At 35.9% G+C, this 23,786-nt stretch overlaps 3 protein-coding genes across 7 annotated transcripts in view; 2 read left to right on the top strand and 1 right to left on the bottom strand.

Annotated features, from left to right (window-relative positions):
- Positions 1–12,505, top strand: part of sash1b (SAM and SH3 domain containing 1b) — a 105,308-nt gene extending 92,803 nt beyond the window's left edge. For all 4 annotated transcript variants that reach the window (XM_084097617.1, XM_084097618.1, XM_084097620.1 and 1 more), the window contains 7 exons: positions 927–1,096; positions 1,175–1,384; positions 3,278–3,428; positions 5,001–5,132; positions 7,379–8,094; positions 10,086–10,217; positions 11,670–12,505. In XM_084097617.1, coding sequence (XP_083953743.1) covers positions 927–1,096; positions 1,175–1,384; positions 3,278–3,428; positions 5,001–5,132; positions 7,379–8,094; positions 10,086–10,217; positions 11,670–11,711 — 1,553 coding nt within the window. In that variant the 3' untranslated portion in view covers positions 11,712–12,505. The remainder of the gene's footprint in view (positions 1–926; positions 1,097–1,174; positions 1,385–3,277; positions 3,429–5,000; positions 5,133–7,378; positions 8,095–10,085; positions 10,218–11,669) is intronic.
- An 804-nt stretch (positions 12,506–13,309) lies between these two features.
- On the top strand, positions 13,310–19,261 carry LOC311071811 (uronyl 2-sulfotransferase; the record flags this gene model as incomplete). Its single annotated transcript, XM_084096355.1, has 8 exons — positions 13,310–13,716; positions 14,694–14,731; positions 14,894–15,049; positions 15,267–15,346; positions 16,658–16,811; positions 17,563–17,660; positions 17,805–17,962; positions 18,990–19,261. The coding sequence occupies exons 1-8, from the start codon at positions 13,497–13,499 to the stop codon at positions 19,259–19,261; spliced, it is 1,176 nt and encodes a 391-aa protein (XP_083952481.1). The 5' UTR covers positions 13,310–13,496.
- A 750-nt stretch (positions 19,262–20,011) lies between these two features.
- Positions 20,012–23,389, bottom strand: ddo (D-aspartate oxidase). Of its 2 annotated transcripts, none has more exons than XM_084096356.1 (5): positions 23,230–23,389; positions 21,828–22,011; positions 21,591–21,699; positions 21,332–21,508; positions 20,012–20,577 (listed from the first exon to the last, which is right to left on the bottom strand). In XM_084096356.1, the coding sequence occupies exons 2-5, from the start codon at positions 21,997–21,999 to the stop codon at positions 20,019–20,021; spliced, it is 1,017 nt and encodes a 338-aa protein (XP_083952482.1). In that variant the 5' UTR covers positions 22,000–22,011; positions 23,230–23,389; the 3' UTR covers positions 20,012–20,018. The 2 variants fall into 2 exon arrangements, with proteins under 2 accessions (XP_083952482.1, XP_083952483.1); XM_084096357.1 differs by having other exon boundaries at positions 23,224–23,386.
- Between the last annotated feature and the right edge of the window lie 397 nt (positions 23,390–23,786).

The raw sequence follows: 23,786 nt of genomic DNA, 5'->3' as shown, positions 1-23,786 counted from the left end.
TAGTAAAGAAATTCAAATGACAAAAGCACATAACAAAATTACAAAAAATTATGAATAATAGATATGTATAATACTGTGTTTTTGTTTACTAAAACTAAAGCTATTAAAAAGCGTTTTCATTACAAAACGAAAAATTATAAATTTTGCCCTGGCAAAAAAACTGAAATAAAACTAAAATTAGTAGAAATAAAACTGTTTAATATATAATTATATATATGTATATATATTATATATAAAAATATATAGTTTAATTTAAATAGAAGAATTAAAAAATTAAAAAATAATAATCTAAGATTAAAATCAAAACTGAAATACAAAATCTATTTAAAAATGTTATACAATAATAAATACAGTATTATATATTATAATAGTATATAATCAATACTAAAACAACAGAAAATGTATAAAATAATAAAGTATAACGAATACTGAATGTATAATGAAAGTATAATATAACAATAGAATATAACAGAGTAGATTAATAGATAATATACAAGCATGCTGGTCATCATGCAAAATAAACCTGACAGGGTGATGTTATAATTGGTGTTATAATTGAATTATTTTGTGAAAATGACTTGCTGACTGTATATTATTTAACTTATTACACATCTGCTTATCGTATAAACTGACATGAAATATATTATATATTTCTTTTGTATTATTTATTTATTTATTTTTGGGAAGAAATTGAAATTTAAAGACTTGTTATAGTCTAGTACAGAATTGACCAGAATTTATAAATATGGATTAAAAACCGGGGGGAAAAAAAATCCCTTATGGTATCAGACCATACTCTGAAATGGTACTAAATGATTACCGTATTCATATACCACGGTATTTACGCAGTACTTCAAAGAATACCAGGGTTGATCCATGGTACTTTTTGTCAGTAGACGTGTTTAAAGCATTAGTTGTTTTCGCAGGCGGTCAGACGGTCAGCACCACAGATTCGTCCACCAGCAACCGAGAGAGTGTGAAATCAGAAGACGGTGATGAAGACGAGCTGCCGTACAGAGGACCGTTCTGTGGCCGCGCTCTCGTACACACAGACTTCACCCCGAGCCCGTACGACACCGACTCCCTCAAACTCAAGGTCACAGCTGCTTTCTCATGAATAAACACACCATCAGCTTCCTTTGCTCTGCATCTAAAGCATGCGTTTGCCTTGCAGAGAGGAGATATGATTGACGTCATCAGTAAGCCGCCCATGGGCACGTGGATGGGGCTGCTGAATAACAAGGTGGGAACATTTAAGTTCATCTACGTGGAGACGCTAAACGAGGAAGAGGAGAAACCCAAACGCAGTGTGAAGAAGAGGAGGAAGAGCCATCCTCCCAAACCGACCTCTGTAGAGGAGCTTCTGGAGCGCATCAATCTCAAAGTAATGTCTCTTTAAACTACAAAAACACAGTTCCTTACTACGGAGTCCCAGAGGTCGGGACAGTGTGAAGACAAAAAAATATGAGATGGGAGGGAAAATGATTTGGTAATGCTGTTGCGTTCGCTCACAAAGAACACAAAAGTTTTGCTTGCGAACACAAAAGTTTTTGCAAGGGAACGCAAAAGCAATGACTTATTCCATCTCATATTTCGGTAACACTTTACAATAAGGTCTCATTTGTTAACATTAGTTAATGTATTTACTAACATGAACTAACTGAGCAATACATTTGTTGCAGTATTTATTAATATTTGTTAACGTTAGTTAATAAAAAATACAGTCGTTCATTGTTTGTTAGTTCACAGTGCATTTACTAATGTTAACAAATACAACTTTTGATTTTAATAATGTATTATTAAATGTAAATGATTAATAAATGCTGTAGAAGTGCAGTTCATTATTAATTCATGTTAATATAGTTAAGTAGTGTTATTTTAGTATTATTTATACACTATTATAGTATATAAATATATTGATATATATATATATATATACACACTCACCTAAAGGATTATTAGGAACACCTGTTCAATTTCTCATTAATGCAATTATCTAATCAACCAATCACATGGCAGTTGCTTCAATGCATTTAGGGGTGTGGTCCTGGTCAAGACAATCTCCTGAACTCCAAACTGAATGTCAGAATGGGAAAGAAAGGTGATTTAAGCAATTTTGAGCGTGGCATGGTTGTTGGTGCCAGACGGGCCGGTCTGAGTATTTCACAATCTGCTCAGTTACTGGGATTTTCACGCAAAACCATTTCTAGGGTTTTCAAAGAATGGTGTGAAAAGGGAAAAACATCCAGTATGCGGCAGTCCTGTGGGCGAAAAAGCCTTGTTGATGCTAGAGGTCAGAGGAGAATGGGCCGACTGATTCAAGCTGATAGAAGAGCAACTTTGACTGAAATAACCACTCATTACAACCGAGGTATGCAGCAAAGCATTTGTGAAGCCACAACACGCACAACCTTGAGGCGGATGGGCTACAACAGCAGAAGACCCCACCGGGTACCACTCATCTCCACTACAAATAGGAAAAAGAGGCTACAATTTGCACAAGCTCACCAAAATTGGACAGTTGAAGACTGGAAAAATGTTGCCTGGTCTGATGAGTCTCGATTTCTGTTGAGACATTCAGATGGTAGAGTCAGAATTTGGCGTAAACAGAATGAGAACATGGATCCATCATGCCTTGTTACCACTGTGCAGGCTGGTGGTGGTGGTGTAATGGTGTGGGGGATGTTTTCTTGGCACACCTTAGTGCCAATTGGGCATTGTTTAAATGCCACGGCCTACCTGAGCATTGTTTCTGACCATGTCCATCCCTTTATGACCACCATGTACCCATCCTCTGATGGCTACTTCCAGCAGGATAATGCACCATGTCACAAAGCTCGAATCATTTCAAATTGGTTTCTTGAACATGACAATGAGTTCACTGTACTAAAATGGTCCCCACAGTCACCAGATCTCAACCCAATAGAGCATCTTTGGGATGTGGTGGAACGGGAGCTTCGTGCCCTGGTTGTGCATCCCACAAATCTCCATCAACTGCAAGATGCTATCCTATCAATATGGGCCAACATTTCTAAAGAATGCTTTCAGCACCTTGTTGAATCAATGCCACATAGAATTAAGGCAGTTCTGAAGGCGAAAGGGGGTCAAACACAGTATTAGTATGGTGTTCCTAATAATCCTTTAGGTGAGTGTGTGTATATATATATATATATATATATATATATATATATATATATATATATATATATATATATATATATATATATATATATATAGTTCTAATACACAATAATAACCCTGGTTCATCGTCCTGCAGGAGCACATGCCCACGTTCCTGTTTAACGGCTATGAGGATCTGGATACGTTTAAGCTGTTGGAGGAGGAAGATCTGGACGAGCTGAACATCAGAGATCCTCAGCATAGAGCCGTCCTGCTCACCGCCGTGGAGCTTCTGCAGGAGTGTGACAGTGAGAGGCCGACTGCAAACACACACACACACACACACACACAAGGTGCGTTTACATGGAGCGTTGCATTCTGATTACAATTGCTTTAAAAGTCCAATCCGAATGAAAATGCTTCATGTAAACACCTCAATTGGAATAAAAATTCCCAAACCGAGTGAAAGAGGTGGGATAAACCTTTTCTAATCCGTTCGATAGGACATGTAAACACCTGATCGGATTGAAAACCGAATGTCAAAAGTTTCAATCCGATTTTGAAGCTTGTGACATATAAACACACACATCAACAAGATCACTTTATTTAGCCTTCATGTAAACACTAGTTCGGATTCAATCAGAATGATTTAATTCCAATTGAAACAAAAAGTGTCCATGTAAACATGCCTACTGAGCGATATTTTACTGTCCCGCCCGATTAACCGGTTTTTAACAGTGCTACCAATAGAATTAATTAGAAATATGTCTGCACCATATTTAAGTCACTAAAAGAATTTATAAGTCTCTATAAAAGTCTTATATATACTATTGTTTACCATTTAAGTTTTGAAATAAAGAAATAAATTATTTTATTCAGCAATACAGCAAAGGTGACTGTAAAGACATAATGTTATCAAATATTTCTATTTCAAATAAATGCTTCATCAAAGAATCATGAAACAAATAAATGTTTCTTGGACACCAAATCATCATATTAGAATGATTTCTGTAGGATCATGTGAGACTGGAGTAATGAAGCTGAAAATTCAGAGTTACCATCACAGAAATAAATCACATTTTAAAATGTATTTCAATAGAAAAGAGATATTTTAAACAATTTTTAACAATTCTTTACAATATTACTGTATTTTTGATGCAGCCTTGGTGAGCATAAAAGAAATTTAAAAGAATTTCAACGATAGGTATTTTTACTATTGGTAAATATTTATAATTGTAAATATGGTTTATTTAATAATATATATTTATATATACAAAATAAAAAATATTTTTTACAAATATTTTACATAATATTTACTTCAAAATTCACCTAAAAATGTCAGTCAGTAAGTGGATATAAAAATATATCACTGTAAAATACCCAGATACATATGTTTATTTCTCATTAAAATACTCCTAAAACAGTGTATTAAATTAAAAATTAATGTTTGCTCTCAAACAATTTTTTTTTGTGAGAGAAAAAAGTTAAGTTAAGAAGCTAAATTTCAGATGAATGTTACTTTGTCCCTCCTACATTAAATGTATTACATACAATTTTAATTTAAGCGTATGATTTGGTTTGTCAATTATTATTTTATTTTTTTTGCTTTGCTATGTATGCATCATAAAGCATGTAAATGCATTTATATGAACTACATGCATTGCAAATATTTATTATAGGCCATATCCAACATTTAATTTCATACAATATGTAACAGAAAAAGCTTATAATGTTACATGTGAATTGCGCCTACAGCATATATTCAAAAATAATTATCAGTCATACCAAAATAATAAAATCGAACCAAATCCCGACCACATTTTAGACTTCATGAGCATCATATCTTTTAGTAAAGAACTAAAATGGTGTTTTTTGTTCAGGTAACAGTGACCCGGAGCGCGAGGGATCATCCGGAGACTCTCAAGAGAAGCTTCTGTCCGAGGGCAGCGTCCCGCCAGGAGACTCTCCTCGAGACTCGGGCTGTTACGAGAGCAACGAGAACCTGGAGAACGGTAATGACAGCCTTCCTCACCTGTGACTCTCCAGCCCTCCTCTTCCTCCTGTCTGTGATCTCTGCATGGTCTTCTGCTTTCACTCGTCTCTCTTCCGTGAGGACGACGTCTGCTTTCATTCCCAGCATTCAGCGGACCAGAGCATCTCTCATCCACGGCATCAGTTACTCGTGACGTGACTTTGCATTGAGATTTCACTTCAGTCCCATTTCCATTCGAGAACCGACTTTCTACCGTGTTGCGTGATTTGCTGAATTTGTGTTGAACCAAAAAGAGTGAAGAAGTTTGGTCCTAAATCAATATTATTCACTGTTACAGCTTGAAATTCTGATCACATAAATGTTCAATATCATTTGCTTTGGTTTAGACGAACAAAAGAACACTAGTCATAACATGCTCATGTCAATAGCCCTTGTGAAGAGTTGACGATGTCATTATTATTATTTTTTTTGCTTGTGCTTGCGAGACGTTGCTGTTTGTGTGTGTATATTTTTCTAGTAAGAAATACTATGATGTTGCACAATATCTTTAAATGTGCCTAAAAATCATTTGTGATATGCAAACATATGAGACTAAAGTAGATATATTTACAAAACAAAAAAAAGTCTATACATCTTGCTCCACAGTTAGAGACGAGAGATACAATCATAGCTGCGATGACATCAAAATGTCTTGAGGTATTCAGTCTTAAATAAAGAGTGAAACTCATGAAAACATGTCCAGGTCACATTTCACCCCAAAATCAACTCGGAAAAATACAGAATTAAAAGAAAAGGCCTGTTTTAAGCCAATTCTTCTTTTTTCATATATATATATTAAACACATTTCCCACTCAAATGTGTGTTTATATAAATGCTAAATGACTATTTAAATGGAAAATTCTCATTACAGTTTTTGTGATAACTATTATTTTTAGTGGTACTTGTCATTATTATAATACACTGGTTTTTTTTTAAATTAACTATAAATTAAAGCAGTACACTACAGCCGTGTTAATACTTTAATACATTAATACTAATTTTTATAATATTATTTAATACTAACATAAAAATTAATAGAATTGAAATTGTCTAAAAGTATTAATAATATTATAATATTATGAATTAAAATAGATAGTTTAGTTTAATCAGATATAATTATATTAGATTATTAATTATTTAAAAAAAATTGCATTACATTAATAGTGACTTTTTTTTTTTTTTACAGTTTGAGGGTGTTTAATGACAATCTCACAGTGCAAGAAGTTCATAACGGAGTGATCGTTTTTGTTAAGCAAAATGTAACTTTTCATTTATTTCTTTGATTTTGGGATTACATATGACCCGGAAATGTCCTTAAGATTTTGTAAGATTCATCCACAAATGTCTTACATGTTCTTTGCAACTGTGGCTAAAAAAAAAAGCGTACAGAATCCATGTACATGGATCCGACTGAGCTCTGTGTGTGTGTGTCACTGACCGAGGGAGAGATGTCAGTCAATGTCATTACAGAAGCTATGGAATAAAATACTCTATGATCTCTTCATCTGAATCGCCTGCTTATTCCTGTCTGCTCCTCTCCTTTTCCATCCAGTGCATTCTGTTCACTCTTAAACTATATATTTCATCACTATGCACAACCAATCAGTTTCTCTTTGCATGATCTTTTCCGTCAGTCTATGATCTGTCTCAAGGAAAAATGCTGATGTTTAAAAGATTTGTTTAATGTTTTTTTAAAGAAGTCTCTTATGCTCACCATGCCTGCATTTATTTGATCAAAAATACAGTAAAACTTTCTATTTAAATACATTTTAAAGTGTAATTTATTCCTGTGATGCCAAGCTGAATTTTCAGCATCATTACTCCAGTCTTCAGTGTCACATGATTCTTCAGAAATCATTCAAATATGCTGCTCAAGAAACATTTATGATTATTATCAATGTTGAAAACTGATGAATAGAAAGTTAAAAAGAACAGCACATTTGAAAAAGAAATCTTTTGTAACATTATAAATCTTAACTGTAACTTTTGATCAATTGAATGCATACTTGCTGAATAAAAGTATTAATTTCCCTAAACTTGGTAGTGTATGATAAAAAAAAAAAATATATATATATATATATATATATATATATATATATATATATATATATATATATATATATATATATATTTCCAGTTGTGTCGTTTCGAACTCGTATGACAAATTTTTAACTGTGTTTTGTTGTCATGTTGAATCACATCTTCTTCACGTGAATCTTCTTGTAGGCAAAGGCAAAAAGACGTCTCATTTAAGCAGGTCCTCATCAGGCTTTGAGTCCAGCCATCTCTCCTCCCCTGAGTTTCCCATCCCACCCCTCTGCCATTCCAGCAGGTTGAGCCCAAAAACCAGACCGGACCTTCCACTTCCACTGCAGGTCGACTCCATGCAGGATCTTCATCTGGGAAGGAATCACTACATCCTCGGAGGAAAACCCCTGAGTCGCAGCTGTGGCGCCTTGGATCATCAGTCTAGTCCAACTGAGCTGTTGAAGCGTTACCTCTCAGTAGAGGAACTTCATCTGCACAGAAAATTGTCTGACAGTATTGAGGAGACTTCAAGTCAAGTACAGGAGAATGTTGAGTCTGAAGAGATTGTATATGGAGCCCAGCCGTCCTCAAGCGTTTCAGTGGTGGAGTATGAAGAGGTTCCTGTAGATGATCGTCCTCCAAGCACACAGCGCATGAAACCACCGATTCCTCCAAAACCTCTTCCACTGCCGTTATTAAAGAGCAGGGACACTGGCGTCGGGAGAAATGAGGTTTCCACAAGCACATCGTCTAAGACGAACTCTGGCCAGGAAGGTCCCAGGAACTCCAAGTCACTCATTTACAGACCGGCCAAGAAAGTTCATTCTGGGAAAATGGCCAACCTGGAGACTTTAGTGGAGGAAAAGTTATGCTCTGATGGCATCGACCTCACAGATGAGCCATATTCTGACAAGGTATCTGGTTTTTTTCTGACTTGATTAATGTTATATATTACAGATGTTGTCTTTGCAGATAACCCTCTGGTGGTTTTTGGTCATTTAGACTGAAAAGTAATGCATTTAGAATTTTTATTTTTTTTACTTTATTGGAATGGTACAAAACTTGATGACTTATGTCGCTCTTGGTGTGTGAACACAAAAAAATTATGGATGATTAAAAAAGGGTAAATAATCTTTGAAAATAGTCACACTTGTGATAGGAAAAAAATGGGAAATATGAAAATACAGAACTATTGTATGGGGTACAATCTGCAAATCAGCCACAATGAAGATTTTGTGTCTGTGTTTGTACGGAGCCCCTAAAGGGACAGTGTGAAGAGAAAAAATATGAGATATTTGAGGAAAAGATATTTGTCGATGCTTTTTGTTCGCAAACAAGGTCAAAAGGTTTTGCGAGCAATACAAAGTTTCTCGGGGGAGAGAATGCAAAAGCATTGACATTATTTTTCCTCCCATCTCATATTTTTTTCCACCACCAATGTCCCTTTAGAGGCTCTGTAAAAACCAAAACCTAATAAAAGTAAGTAATTATGTCTGAAAATACTCAGCATCTAGAGAATGCACAGACATATATTTAATTTGAACACACTGCATTAATTGGAAAAATTGAAAAAAATTGTTTAACTATTCCAGCATTTGTATTATATAGAAATAAATGGTGCATAATTTAGAGGTAAATATTGTTTAGTACTTCTAAATATAAAATGTTAAAGAATACATATTATTGAAACAAAATATAGTGCAATTATTTCATAAAACAAAATGTTACACTTATTGTCTTCGGTCTGTTTTGATCGTCAAGGATGTGACCCTTAGCCTTTCAAAGTATACTCTATTTAAATAGCGAGCGAACGCAGGCGGTCGACACATGCGCTCCAGAAAATTTCATCTTTGTCAATTAAAAAAAAAAAGTGTATTCTCGCGTGCAATATGGCGGAATAGTCCCGCCTTCTAAGTAAAAGAGCCAATCGCTGATTGGTAAAATCACAACATCACTGCAGCTGCCATTTCAAGCTTTGGTTCCCAACTTTTTTAACGCTATTTGAGCATAAGAAACAACATTTATTGGACAGTTAATGTGAGATTTTATTGCTGATTTGAAATATGTTATTTAATTGTGAGTTCAGCAAGCAGTTTTTGAGATTTCAGGATTCACCCATTCAAATAGATAGGACATTGAATGCCCGAAATAGCTGCCCGGAGGCGTTGCAAATATGGCCGCCGAGTGAACAGACTTTCCTTGAAAGGGACTTTGACCAAAGACTATAGAATAACACAAGACGCATCACTCGTATTGTTTTGAATGGGGAACGCTCAACATGGTGGAATAAGTCCCGCCTTCTAAATAAGAGCCAATGGCCGATTGGTAAAGTCATCACATCACTGCATTTGCTGTTAGGAGCTCCGGTTCCTATAGAAACAGTCAGACGCGAGCTTCCACTGCACATGCACATTAGCTTGATCCAGCCAGAAAAATTTAGTTTTCTGTCATGATTAGAGCGTTTAGAAACAAAATGTATGAGACAGTTGTTGTCAGATTTCGTTGGTGATTTCAAATATGAAATTTAATCGTAAGCTTGGTGAACAGTTTTGGAGAATTTGATGTTTCCCCATTCAAAGAGAAGCTGCACTTGCATGCCGGAGAGGCGTTTCAAAGATGGCCGCCGAGTGAAATGACTTGTCTTAAAGGGACGTTGGTTATATTCAACTGTCTGAAAACAAAACAGGGATTTTTCTTTGACTAAAGTTGCAGCTATCTCATAATCCCCTCACACAAGGGCTTGGCAATGTAGTTGTTGCAGTTTTCTGTATTTTGCTGTTGTTCCATCTATTTAGTTTGTTTTTCCATCTATTTAGTTTCTACTGTGACACAATGGCCTTGGCTAGTGTTGTAAAGTACTATACAAAGTACTATAGTTTATTGATCTTTCTTGTCTTTCTTTCAGCATGGCCGTTACGGAGTGCCTTTCTCTCTGATCCAGAGATATTCTGAAGATCTGGACAAACCTTTGGGTGACATTGCCATTCTGATTGATCAGACAAGAGTCCAACGCCTTCTAAAGCAGCATCGTACAGCAGTGAGTGTCCTGTCTCGTGACGCCATACAGTCAATGGGTCTCATTCATGAAACATTCGTAAATATACGAGTAAATATGTGAGTGATTTGCGCGTAAAGAGACATTCCCGAAAATTCTTCTCCTGATTCACAAATACTTCGTAAACGTCAGATTTGATAGTGAAATGTGTGTGTGGGTTAATGAATTCCAATCACTCGTAAATGGGACGCGCGTGCACGCTCATTCTCAATTACCATAAATCCCGCCAATTAAAACCGACTGACAGCTATATATGGGCATCATATTATGACACGAAACGAAGGATTTCAACATGTCTTCTCAAAAGCGAATGCTATTGTATTATTACATGTATAATTTTGGAAGAAAAAAAAAAAAAAAAGCGAATGAAGAAGAGAAATTTCTCAGATGCAGAAATTGAAGTTTTATTATCAGAAGTTCATTCAAAACGCCACATTTTATTTTCAAGCGTACATAGTGGCGTATCAGGTCCTAAAAAAAAAGGATTTTTTTAGGTAATAGGCTACATGCTTTAGGTAAAAATGCTTGGCAGCATATTACAGATGCAGTTAATGGAGTTTCATCTTTTAATCGAACAGTCCCAGAAGTGAAAAGAAAATGGTTCGACATGAAGCTTGACTGCAACACTTGTAACTTGCGGACTTGTAAAAAACAAAACAAAAAAAAAACAGCTTGAATATAAAAAAATAAAAAAAAACTTGTGGACTTGTGTTCCTTTTGCAGATGCTATTACTGGCTCTCGTAATACAAGTAAAAAGAAAAACCGTATGTAATTACTATATATAATACTTTTTCAAAATGCTGTGTAAATATGTACCCGATTACGTTGAATTAAAATGCAGTTTATTAATGAGCAAAACGTTCGGATGTTAAACGTACTATTTACGCGTGGCTGGGAGCAGGTGTAGATTTCTTTCGTACCAACTAACATTTGGGAAATACGAACATTTTAATGAATCCGAAAATTTACGCCAGAACCACTTTACACACGATTTACACAAAAATTCGTTCTGCTCGTGTTTCATGAATGAGACCCAATGAGTGTCAATGCACCCTTTTCACATTTCTGGGGTTCTCCGAAGCGGAAATCGTCATAGTTGGGTAAACTTTTATAGTGGTGAACGGGAGACATCAGCAAATGTCATTTTTGCACTAATAGCAAAAGGAAAAAATCCATGATAGTATTTCCATGACTCTCCAAGAGGGAAAAAATATTGAGAGAAATATTGAAATTTGCCGTTTCATTAGAAACACCCTTGCAGCCATGTTAATTTTTAAGTTAAGTAACGTTATAGTGTTATAATGAACATATGAAAAACTTTACTAGATTTGTGATGTTGATCTGTGTAAACGCTTCATCACTGTCTGTGAAAAGGGTCAGTTGCACATTCTTTATAAACGTGTCTGACTTTGACTTTCTTTCGTATGTCACAGATCCCATTGAGAGGATTGTCAGAGATATGTGTGATCCCTTGAGCACTTCTGGACAACATCGTCCTGATTCCTGAACTGTGGGAGAGGCTTAGGATAATACCAGCTGATCGATTATAAACCCAGCTGACTCCGGAAGTTTAAAGATCATGAATCACTGACTCTCCTAGTGGAATTTGACATGCTTTTGATTCACCTGAAAGTTTTTTTCTAATTCAAACTTCTCTTCACCTGTCCTTTTAGGCTTGAGACAGCACAGTAGAAACTGAAGTAGTCTGACATGTATTTGTGGTTTCATTTGAAACCTCCACTAGTGGACACTGAAGAACGATTGGTTTTGAATCAAATTTAATCTGTTATGATCAAAAGGCACCAGTTCCAAATTCTTTAGGAGTTTGTGGAAACCATAAATGTTGCCTTTGAAAATGTATATAATAGTTCATCTGAGTGAAACCTATTTTTGCTGTCATTTGTTTTGGATAGATCATCATTATATTGATATTTTATTTTAATAGAAGCAGTTTTTATATTATTTTGTTATCTGCCCAAACTAAAAAAGCATTTTCTCTGTAAACTGCATTGTCTTATATTTTGAGTAATGTTCATATTGATTTCAAAACATATTTATTTCCTGCTGTAATATAGGACTTATTTGATAATTTTTGCTTGTAAAAATTTACATAGGCTACATATTTTAATCAATAACGTTCTGTTATGGGGTAAAGAAGGGTTCTGTTCTGTTATGGGCTAATGCAAGTTGGTGTGAATGAACTGAATGTTTGTAAATGTATTTTCAGAGATGTGTTTAAAAACTAATAAAGCTTTTGATTAGTTAAAAACTTTGATTCATTTTATATGTATACACACAGTTGATTTTACATCAACTTCTAAGATTAGTATAGACCTGTTGGAAATGTAAGTTGTGTAATATAGTATGTAAATAATAGAGTCGGGGTTCTCAAACTCAGACTTGTCACACTTGAGTGAATTTGTACACGGACTTGGACATTTTTATACTTTTTTCGAGTACGGTCAAATCCGTGGGACTAGATGACACAATATAGTATTATTCAGTAATGAAACAAAATGACTTACATTGTGTTTGTGTAAAACTACTTATACTGTGTTTGTGTTCACAGTTGAGCGCATGGATGCAATGGCCAATCATAGGCGTTTTAGAGTCACCATGTGCGGAAATCACTCAAAATGTAAATAAGAGATTCATTGTTTCATTCAAACAGCTTTATTGTTTATAACAGGAGTTTTTATTTACAGTAATAAAGTACTTAAAAAAACATTTGCAAACTATTATAGTTAATAAAAAACTATTAGGCTATATATTGTATTATATACTGTTATTATAGTTACAAATGAATACTATTTAATTAGCTCATATGTAAAGAGTTAAATGTTTTTTATCCTAACCCTAAACCTAACTGATGTATTTTTTTTTTTTAGATTATTATTATTATTAATTTATTATTCATTTTTTAAAAAAAAAGTTTAAAAGGGGCGTGGCCACACAGGTTTGAGAACCACCGGGTTAGGGGATCATTTCTGTAGCAATTCACCTTTCGGCACTCCTCCTCTCGGCACGCCCATTCCCCCGACCTGCAGCTAAACTAACCCTGTCTCGAATGAGGGTCCAGTGGGACCGTGTCTCTGGCACTGACTGCACACACACCTGCAGGTCAAACACCGCCACATCATGATACGTTTACAGAGAAAATCTGACCTGAGCACATGGAGACTTTTCTACTGCTTTCAGACCGAAATGATATCGGTGTGTGTTGATCATCAGATGGATGAGTAAAATTCTCTCATGAGAATATGATGACTTTTCGAAATCATCCCTCTCATAAACACTTGACCGGTTACATGCGCGCGAGGAGCCGGAGGGAGAACTGGCTCGCGGTGGTTCTGCTCCGAGTCTCGCGCCGGGATTTGAGCTTCTGTCTGACCGCTCTCCTCATATTCTGTCTGGGGTCTGTGTTGTATCAGTTCAACGGAGGAGCACCAAAAATCCTGCTGGATGTGGGATATTATATAGGTAAGACCTCAAACATTTCAGAAGGCATGGGGTAAGTTGTCACAATGAAGAAGACTATTATTAGGGAAAGCTGTCCTATGTGTTACTGTAGTTGGCTATTGTTATATTGTATATTAGGCTACAATAGCCGACAGTAACACATGATACAGCTTTCTCCAACATGAGACTGACTGTAAGAAAATTACTCTTGTCCTTAATGTATAGCAAATTGAATTCACTAATGTATATATTTTTTTTTTTTTTGTCCACTTGTTTATTCAAGAGTTATAAGTGAGACTAGAATTTATCCTAATTTAATGATTTGAACTACTGTCAGTGTTTTAACAAATAAATGCACTGCTAGAGTAAACAAGCTTAGTGTAATTGGATTTTGACTCAAAACCTCATAAATACCTTTAAACTTTTAAAAACTATGGCACCTTTTTTAAAGAACTTTTTTATTATATAATAAGCGGCTCTAACAGTAACAGTTCAGTTGTTGCTTCCACTGAAATATGAATATAAACAGTTTCATGACATTTCTAACTAATTGAATGTACCTAATGGTTGTCAAGGTTCATAAAGAGCAGACTGTCAAAGTTTCCTGTCTCCACTATGAGTCCATACTCAGTGTTGTTCTTGGCTCGTGAGACCCACAGTGAATTCCACAGGAGTCCATGTTAACTGGATGATATGAGGCCTTTCATTGTGCGGGACTCTTCATTCACTCGTCCTACAATGACAGCAGTCACCAAAACTGACAGCTGGATGGAAGGGTGGAATAACCTTTTAAAAGATATCACTCTCACATTGCAGCATGCAAGCTTTAAACTCTACAAATATTATACACATTAAACTTAAGAAATGTGAGATTATCAGTTATGATAGTGGGTGGACTGAACATTTGGACACATTTGGTATACAAAGCTATTTGTAATGTTCAGGATGCACAAATATATCCACAGATACATTTTTGATGATTATTTTCAACTTTTTAGGGAGATTGTCTGGTGACCATGGACCTTTAGCACCCAGAGTAAGAGCACTGCATGTCATATACTACAAGATTTGAGTGCTTGAATCTCATCTGTTACTTATATCTTACACAACTGATGCAAATCCATTTTCATTCCACCATAATGTAAGATTGTTCTGAAGCAGACACTCTTTGAATACTAAGTTTTTTCCTCTGTTGCAGGCTTTACCTTTCCCAAGTCAGGTTGTGTATAACAGGGTTGGTAAGTGTGGAAGTCGCACTATAGTTTTGTTGCTGCGCATGTTGGCGGACAGACATCAGTTCACACTCATCTCCTCTGATATTCACAACAAGACCAGACTCACCAAACGTGAACAGGTACTTAAAAACAATGCTGCAAATGATGATGAGATGACTAGTTCTGGTCGATAATTGTGTCTGCTTGGCCAGTGAAGTTGATACCTAAAAATGTGAATGTTCCTTTTTTCTGCGTAGCTGCCATTTAATTATTTCATCATTATTATTCCAGTGTATTTCAGCCACGATTAAACCATCAATGGTTAATTTTAACTGTTCTCCTTTCATTCCCATGTAGGAAAATCTCATTAGAAACATCAGCACAACTCCTCAGCCATTTCTTTACACCCGACATGTGCATTTTCTCAACTTTAGCAGGTATTATTATTATTATTATTATTTTTTATTATTTAGGTAAGTTGATGCTTCTTTTATATAAGTTAATGTACAGTGCAGTCATTATTGCAAGATAAACTGGTGAAATGACTGTACCTACATTAGCTCACTTACGACTACTTATCAAATTAATTGATAAATAGTTCACCCAAAAATGAAAATTCTGTCATCATTTATTCAACCTCAAGTTGTTCCAAACCTGTATGAATTTCTTTCTTCTGCTGAACACAAAAGAAGATAGAGTGAAGAATATGGATAACCGAACAGTTTATGGGCCAATGGGGTCCATCAACTGTCTGGTTACCAACATTCTTCTAAATATCTATTTAAATTAATAACTTGAGGGTGAGTAAATGATGACAGAATATTCATTTTTGGGTGAAGTATCCCCTTTAATACTTAGACAATATTGATTTGAATTTTACCTAAAGCTTCCGCTAAAGAGCTAAACAATACTAAACAATCAGTCTAATCTGCAACAATATTATGGTAATATTAACACTATCACTGTTAATAACACTGTCATCTGAGGTAATTTTCACGACAGTTGATAAACAAGACTCAAGATTGGGCCATTCTCGTTCGTATGACACATAAGAACTGAAACGCTCAAAAAATAAAATAAAAAGGAGCACTTGTATGTATAAAGAGAAAACATACATTTATTTCAATTGGAAAAAAAATAGTTTTAAGAATCAACTTTTCCTCAGTTCAGTAGGGGTGTTCGATTCTGCATTTTCCGCAGTCTACTCCGATTCCTGACTCCCACCGTAGGAGTCGATGAAATCAACTCCCGAAATCATCTTTATTTGCTCCATTACATCATTATTACAAGTCAAGCCAAATCACCTTTATTTACATAGTGCTTTATACAATACAGATTGTTTCAAAGCAGCTTTACAGTGATAACAGGCTGTTGTTTAGCTGAAGTCAGTTCAGTGTTGATTCAGTTCCGTTGTAAAGATCATCAATTATAACAAAAAACTGTCGCCGCCCAACTCAGTTCAGTTCTCATACAACAGTGTCAGTACAGTCAGATCAGTGCTTGACCTCTTTAAAGCAGGATGGATTCTGATTGGCTGTCAATGTCTTTCTAAAAAGTGAATCCAACGATATCGTTCCTATAATGTCATTATCATTATAGTTGTGATGTGGACTCTGCTATTTGTTTAAATCTAGAACGATTTGTAAACTTACATCTTTATCGTTATCCTCCTTGGTGTGAACGGGCCTTAATTAACAGAGATAAAATAATGGATATTTGAATATGATTCCTCTCTCTACTGTAATCAGGTTTAGAACGGATGAGCCCGCACACATCAACATCATCAGAGATCCGATCAACCGATTCTTATCCAATTATTTCTTCCGGCGGTTCGGCGACTGGAGAGGGGAAGAGAATCACGTCGTACGAACCCCTGCGATGAAAGACGACGAAAGATACTTAGTAAGAGCTTTAAAAACAAACGTGTTTCTTAAGAAAGTAAGTTAGTATCTCCAAGCGAGGTTAGAGAAACAGAGAACTGAGTGAATGAGCATTGAATGAACTATTACTGTCCTAAATGAAGTCTGTACAGCTCTGTGTGATACGCATGATGAATGCTTCCTTCACAACTCAGCAGGCAGCGTTTATGAACATGGTTTACTCAGTCTATATTTAGTGTGAGACTGACTGTGCTGCTGGTTTTCCTGTCATTTATTAGTGTGACATGTGGTAATCGTTTACAGGCAGTGTATGTACATACAGTATGACATCACCGGGGGAAACACAACTAGACTTTTACAGTTTCTCTAAAGATACCAATGCAGTCATATTCATCACATACATCACATGCATGGGTATCCATGATTTCTGTTCAAATAGTAATTTTCATTTGTTCATTTTTTGCAACTTTCCCTGGAATGTTCTGGATTTGTTTGCATAGCAGCAGGAAATAGCCAGGCGTGGGTCTTTGGTTGGAGACTTAGATGAATGACCCCATAGTTCAGACCCCTTGTGGATGAATATATAAACAAACGACTGTTCTCAGAGCTTCAGTTCCAGTTCAACAACCAAATCAGTTTAATAGCACTGATGTAACTAACTGAAATGTTAATGTTGGCTCTTTGACAGATTGCTTTTGTTCTTCTTTTTGTAAGTTGCTTTGACTAAAAGTGTCTGTTAAATGCATATATGTAAATGTTCTTCTGGACCAAAGGACATCAGCACATGCATCTTGGAAAGCTACCCAGAATGCTCCAATCCCCGGCTCTTCTACATTATCCCATATTTCTGTGGGCAGCATCCTCAGTGCAGGTGATATATTTATATCCGGACGTTACTGCTACTGTACATCTTATGTGATTCATTTTTAATGGTTCCAGCATTTTTTATCAACTCTGAATCAATAGATTCCCATGAGTGATCACTGGAACTGATCAATAATCTGTAATGACCTAGAGAGCCGAGTTTGTGGGCGCTGGAAATGGCCAAGCAGAATGTTCTGGATCATTACCTGCTGGTAGGGGTGTTGGAGGAACTTCAGGATGTGTTGCTTCTGCTGGAGAGACTCCTTCCACACTTCTTCTCTGACGTCTTGAACATCTACAAAAGTCCAGGTAAGACCTTTCATATAATTTTGCATAATGATTTGACTGGTCACCATTTAAAAAAAAAAAAATTGCCACCATTTTAATAACCTTTTTGCACATTTTAATTAATTTAATTATTTAATGCATGGCAGTATCTGAAATGTTGCTCAGAAATTATATTAATAAATACAAAAAAATTACTTAAACATTTTAATAAATATAAATATAATTTATATCATTTTATATAAATTATATAATTGTATAAAAAATACATTTTTATATTAAGTGAAATTACTTAAAAATACAAAAAGTATTTCAATAAATGTTGTATTTTTTTTCAATTATTTAACTTAATATTAAAAAATATAATTATATAGACCTCCAAGACCAATACCAATCACACAGTAAAATCCAGTGTTAGATAATTAAGTGATTTATCAAGTGATGATTGAACATTAGTGATGAACACCTGCTGTTAACAAACAGAATCACTGAAGGAAAGAGAAACAACAAGAACAGAACAAAGAGAAGAGAAGAGACGAGCAGAAACGCAAGAACTAGCCTATAACTGACTTCCAGCCACAGCCTTATGTATGATTTTGGGCTGTCCCAGAAAAAAAGATGACCAATCGTGAGATAGAAGATGATCTCACCATCATCGAGTCCATCTGGGAAGTTACAGTAGTGTGAAAAGTTGTAGGCACTTGCATAAAAATGCTGTGAAGTGAGGATGCTTTCAAAAAATAATGTCATAAATAGATTTTATTGATCAATTAACTAACTAAATCAAATCAATATTTGGTGTGACCACCCTTTGCGTTTAAAACAGCCTTTGTCAGAGGGACACTTGCACTTCTCAGGTAGCTTTGCTTTTAGGCTTCTTCAAGCGTCTTGGAGACGTTGTCGCAGTTCTACTGAATTTAGTCTGTCTCAGTTTTTTTCTGTTTCTTCATGTAATCCTTCATGTAATCACAGACAGACTCGATGATGGTGAGATGATGGCTTAAGCTTTATTAAAAATAATTGATGTGGCTCCGTGTCTGTCTCGGTTCAGAATACAGGAAGCTGGGGAACATGACGGGCACCGTCCACAAACAGACTCCTAATCTAGAGGCCCTGCAGGTGCTTTATCAGCGCATGGAGTACGAGTACAAATTCTACAACTTCGTCAAAGCTCAGTTCCACCTCACCAAGAGGAAGATCGGTCTGAGAACAGGCCCACAACCCTCCAGACATTATTCTAGTGTGATTCAGAGGAAGGACCTACAGGGGGAACTGGAGGAAGAGGAACCAGAAGACTCGCTCGACTGGACCCAACAGACCTGAGATCAGATATAATCTAAAATCATTCAGGTGAACCATGCAACTGGATAAAGCTTGAAAATTATCAGCATTTCTTATGTTTTATCTGTAAAAAAAACAGTTACACTAAATGTTGTCATTAGTATTCTTAGATTGTTGAATATTTAACAAATTTTAATAATTTGTTCCTTTTTATGATTCTTTGAACAATTTTAAAACATATTGGTCACATTGCAACTGTTGTTTCCCTTAATAATAAAATGAATGAATTTAGAGATCATTTGATATGCTTATGAAGAGTACTTCTGTTTAGTGGAAAATAAGACACTTGACAGCATTAATGGTAAGACAATATTCTTCATAAAAATATTTAGTGTCACACTGACAATTTGTTCATGTATAGTTAAAGTAGTCAAAGGTGAAGTTTGAATAGCACAAATAAAGACGATTTTCAAACACTCACTTATAGAATTTAAATATATTTCAACATTGAACATTTTACACATTTTATCTTCAAGATTAAATACATTTTACCTCCTAATTGAAAACATCCTATAAACTGATGACATGTAGAAATGATCAAAAAAATTGAGTAATACAGAAATCAATCATTTTGATAAATATTTTCGATGCAAAATGACATCAGATTGATCTTTTTTTCATGATTGATCTATTATTAACATGAAAGTGCTATTTCTCATGCACAAATGCAAAGATATCAGTATGAAAATCATATCAAATCAAGTCTAAAACTTCAATATAAGTGTAAGACACATGAGATTCACAGTCTGGCTAGAGGTGGTTTTTCGCACAGACTCTGTCTCAGCAGATCGAGCGCGTCCAGTGCCGTCCCCCAGCTCAGAGTAACACCACAGCCTCCATGGCCGTAGTTGTGCACCAGAGGCACCTGACGGCCCTGTACAGACAGATATTCGCGCTCCACCCGCAGGTTAGCCCTGCCTGGCCGCAGTCCCACCCACTCCCCCATCACCTGAGCCGCTCGCAGGGACGGTTCCAGTCGAATGCAGCGCTCCAGGATCCCCTCGCTGTCCTCTTTATCCACCTCCATACGCCAGTCGCCCTCCTGCCGCGTGCCTCCAATGTTGACGTACCTCACTCCAGGGTAGATGTAGGTCTTGCCATCTCCATCTCTTACGAAGTTCTTCAGCCAAGGAGCGTTAAGCGTCAACATTTGTCCTCGAACTGGATAGACCTCATCATCATTCACCAAAAAACGTGAGCCGACACCTGAGCAGTTCATGATGGCATCGTAATTCAGGGCCATTTTATGAAGATCAGTCACCTTTTCATGAAGGATCTGACCTCCAGCTACTCTAAACCTATTGGGAAATATAGATGAACATTACTGATTTATTTAGTATACACTTTACCCTTGTAGTCTTTATATTTGTTTTAAAAATGGACCCTTTTTACATGTCTGGGGTTCTCAGATGTAGAAGTTATCATAGTTGGGTAAACTTCAATCATTTTCTATATAATCATTTTTGTGTTACCAAGAAAAAATACATGACAGCTTTTCTATGACTTTCCAAAACAGGAGAAAATATTGACAGAAAAGAGAAAGAAGACTCCCTCAGCCATATTAGAAACACTCACACAGCAGCGTTAAAGGCCCACTGACTATGGCGGTTCACATGACGCTAACGTGAAACCAGACTTCATTTGCCCCAATAGAAAGCATATTTACATGGTCTGAATCGTTCCCTATCCCCTATATAGTGCACTATGTGCCATTCACCATGTAGAAAATAGTAAATGTGTGAACAAGTGATTGATTTTAGCAAGCAGCTTCAGCGTCTATTTATAATGTAGGGGGCGGGACGCTTTAGATTCTAGAGAGCATTTGATTGGACAGAAAATCTGATGAAATTTTGATTTCATGTGGACTTCAAACAGTTTTCTGTAATTTAATGCCAATATTACACAAAGTATAGTGTTATAAATGTACATCATTTAAAAAAAAAAATAATTATATAAAAAACTTGGCTAAGTTTTATGATGTTAATAAGAGAACTTGTCATTACAGTCTGTGAAAAGGGTCCATTACATGAATTATATAAAACTTTTTAGTACCTTTTTTCCAGCCATGGCAAGTAGCTCAGACATTCACACTTTAATGTGGTGAACGCTTGTCCAAACTTATGATTAGGGAAACGCTTCATTTCATGATCCGTCATGTATCTGAATCCAAATACCAAATCTGCCCAGTAGGGCTTTTTGTCGCAGGGTACATCCTTGAAAACGTGGTACCTAAGAGGATGCAATGTTGAGATTATGATAAATGAAAACCACATCAATACATTATCTTTTAGTGTGATCACTAGGGTTTTACCCGGAGCTCAAGTACACGCCAGCATCTCCCGCTTGTGGGGAATCTGCGATGGCCAGAAGATGATCAAATGACTCCTTGAACCAACGCCGTTGCCGTTCAAGAGGGATGTCTAGTAAAAGAGTTCAATAATAATCAATTTGACCGTTTTACATAGACGGGCCTAAAAGATAAAAAGGGCATAACCTCAAACACACAATACAATGGCAAATTTGCTGCATCTGTCAGTGTTCATCTCACCAGGAAACTCAGTGGCTAGGAGGATTCCAGCAGCTCCATCACTGGTGGTGTCGGGCGAGAACTTCTCAGCAACAACAGTTACAGAACAGTGTGGAAGCGTCCCAGCAACACACACTGCCGTGGATAAACCCACCACACCTGCTCCGACCACCAGCACTTTCACACGCTTCATCTCTCAGCTCAACTACAAGATCCAGAAGAGATGCTTTAGTGAGCTAATAAACGCCTCTGCAAATATTGATCTATAATTAACTGCAATTATTATCATTTAGGCCCTGTTTCACAAACAGCCAGGATTAGGCCTTAGTTCAGTTAGGACATTTAAGTAGTTTTTTTATAAACGTGCCTTAGAAAAAAACATTACTGGTGTGCATCTTGAGACAAACTATTTTAAGATATGTCAGTGCAAGGTGCTTTCAGTTAAAACAGCTCAAACATGTGTTTTAGGCTTAAGCCTCGTTTGTGAAACTGGGGATGATGTAATTAACTTGATTAAAAATTAATTGATTCACAGCCCAACTCAATATAGGCCTAGTATTTATTCACTTTAATACAATTACAATACCTTATGCACTCCCTGGTCAGAACATCATTAAATATTTACAAATGTAACATTTAAATGCGATTTGTTTGAGGTTTACAACATTTAATAAACACATTTAATAGCAGCCATCAAAATATACATTTTTATATCAATTGTTACTGAAGAAGCTTGCTGATTTTATTACCGTTCACAATGTTGTTATTCGTGTGTTTTTTAAAGCTAACAAAAAAAAAAATGGTAACAACTGTTCATTGTTAGTTCACAGTGCATTAACTAATGTTAACAACATTTTAATGAAGTATTAGTAAATGTTGAAATTAACATTAACACAGATTAATAAATGCTGTATATGTACAGTTCATAATGTAGTTAACTAATGTTAACTAATGAACCTTATTGTAAAGTGTTACCAAAAAATATATTCCCTTTCACACAATACAGAGACATTTACAACCATGCAAGACAAACATAAAATCAGATTTTGTGCCAACAAAGTCAATAAACGACAGACTGGGGTCCTACTTACCTGACTATTATAGTCTAAATATATTATGCAACGAATCACTTTTTTTAAACAGTCTTAGTATCCAATATAATTATAATAATAATAATAAACATACTTTTCTTTTCATACAGCAACCATAATAGCTTAAACATTTTTAGAAATCAGGCCTACAGCTGCCATAGCAGTAATAAGAAGCGGTAATAATAAAGTTCAATACAGATTTAGAAACTAAGGTTAAATTTAACAATTTAAAACGAACAAGTAGCCTACTATTTCAGTTACAGTATTTAAAATACATCTCACACAGCATGTTACAGCAGGTGCACATATTTCGATCACACATTTACCAATACCTCCAGCCTTGTGGTAAACCTGCGGTAACAAACAGAGTCTGTGGATTTTTTGACACACTCCGGGACGACACCATAGACAGTATAAGAAGGACGACACTGACTGGGACTGTTATGTTTGTCCTATTTAAAACGCATCATGGGAAATGGAGTGTCTTATTTTGAGGGGATGCTGAAGCACAGATGCGAATATTTAACATACGAGTTAGTGTACAACTGCTAACGGAACAACATTATACACAGTTAATCTTTCAGTCCAATCTTTTTAATTCCTTCAGTTATAAATAAAGGGCTATTTTTGTTCGTGTGTAATGCTTCGCCATCAGAACAGAGGCGCTGTTTGCAAACACAACACTGGGTGACAAATGTTTCTGTTCCTCCAGGGGGCGCATCGAGGCCCACAGACGAATCTTCCTTCAAATCCTCAAATCCCAGGACGGGAAATCTTTTAAATGCATGCAGCAATCTAAGGAGGCAAATATGAAAAGTGCTCTTACAATCTATATAATATGATTACATGAAATCTCTTGCGCTTTTAAAAATGGTAACCACGCCACAAT

The sequence above is a fragment of the Abramis brama genome (assembly GCF_963993115.1).
Source record: "Abramis brama genome assembly, chromosome: 21".
NCBI lineage: Eukaryota > Metazoa > Chordata > Actinopteri > Cypriniformes > Leuciscidae > Abramis > Abramis brama.
The sequence above is the reverse complement of the archived record's forward strand: the minus strand, read 5'-3'. Positions and strand labels throughout refer to the sequence as shown.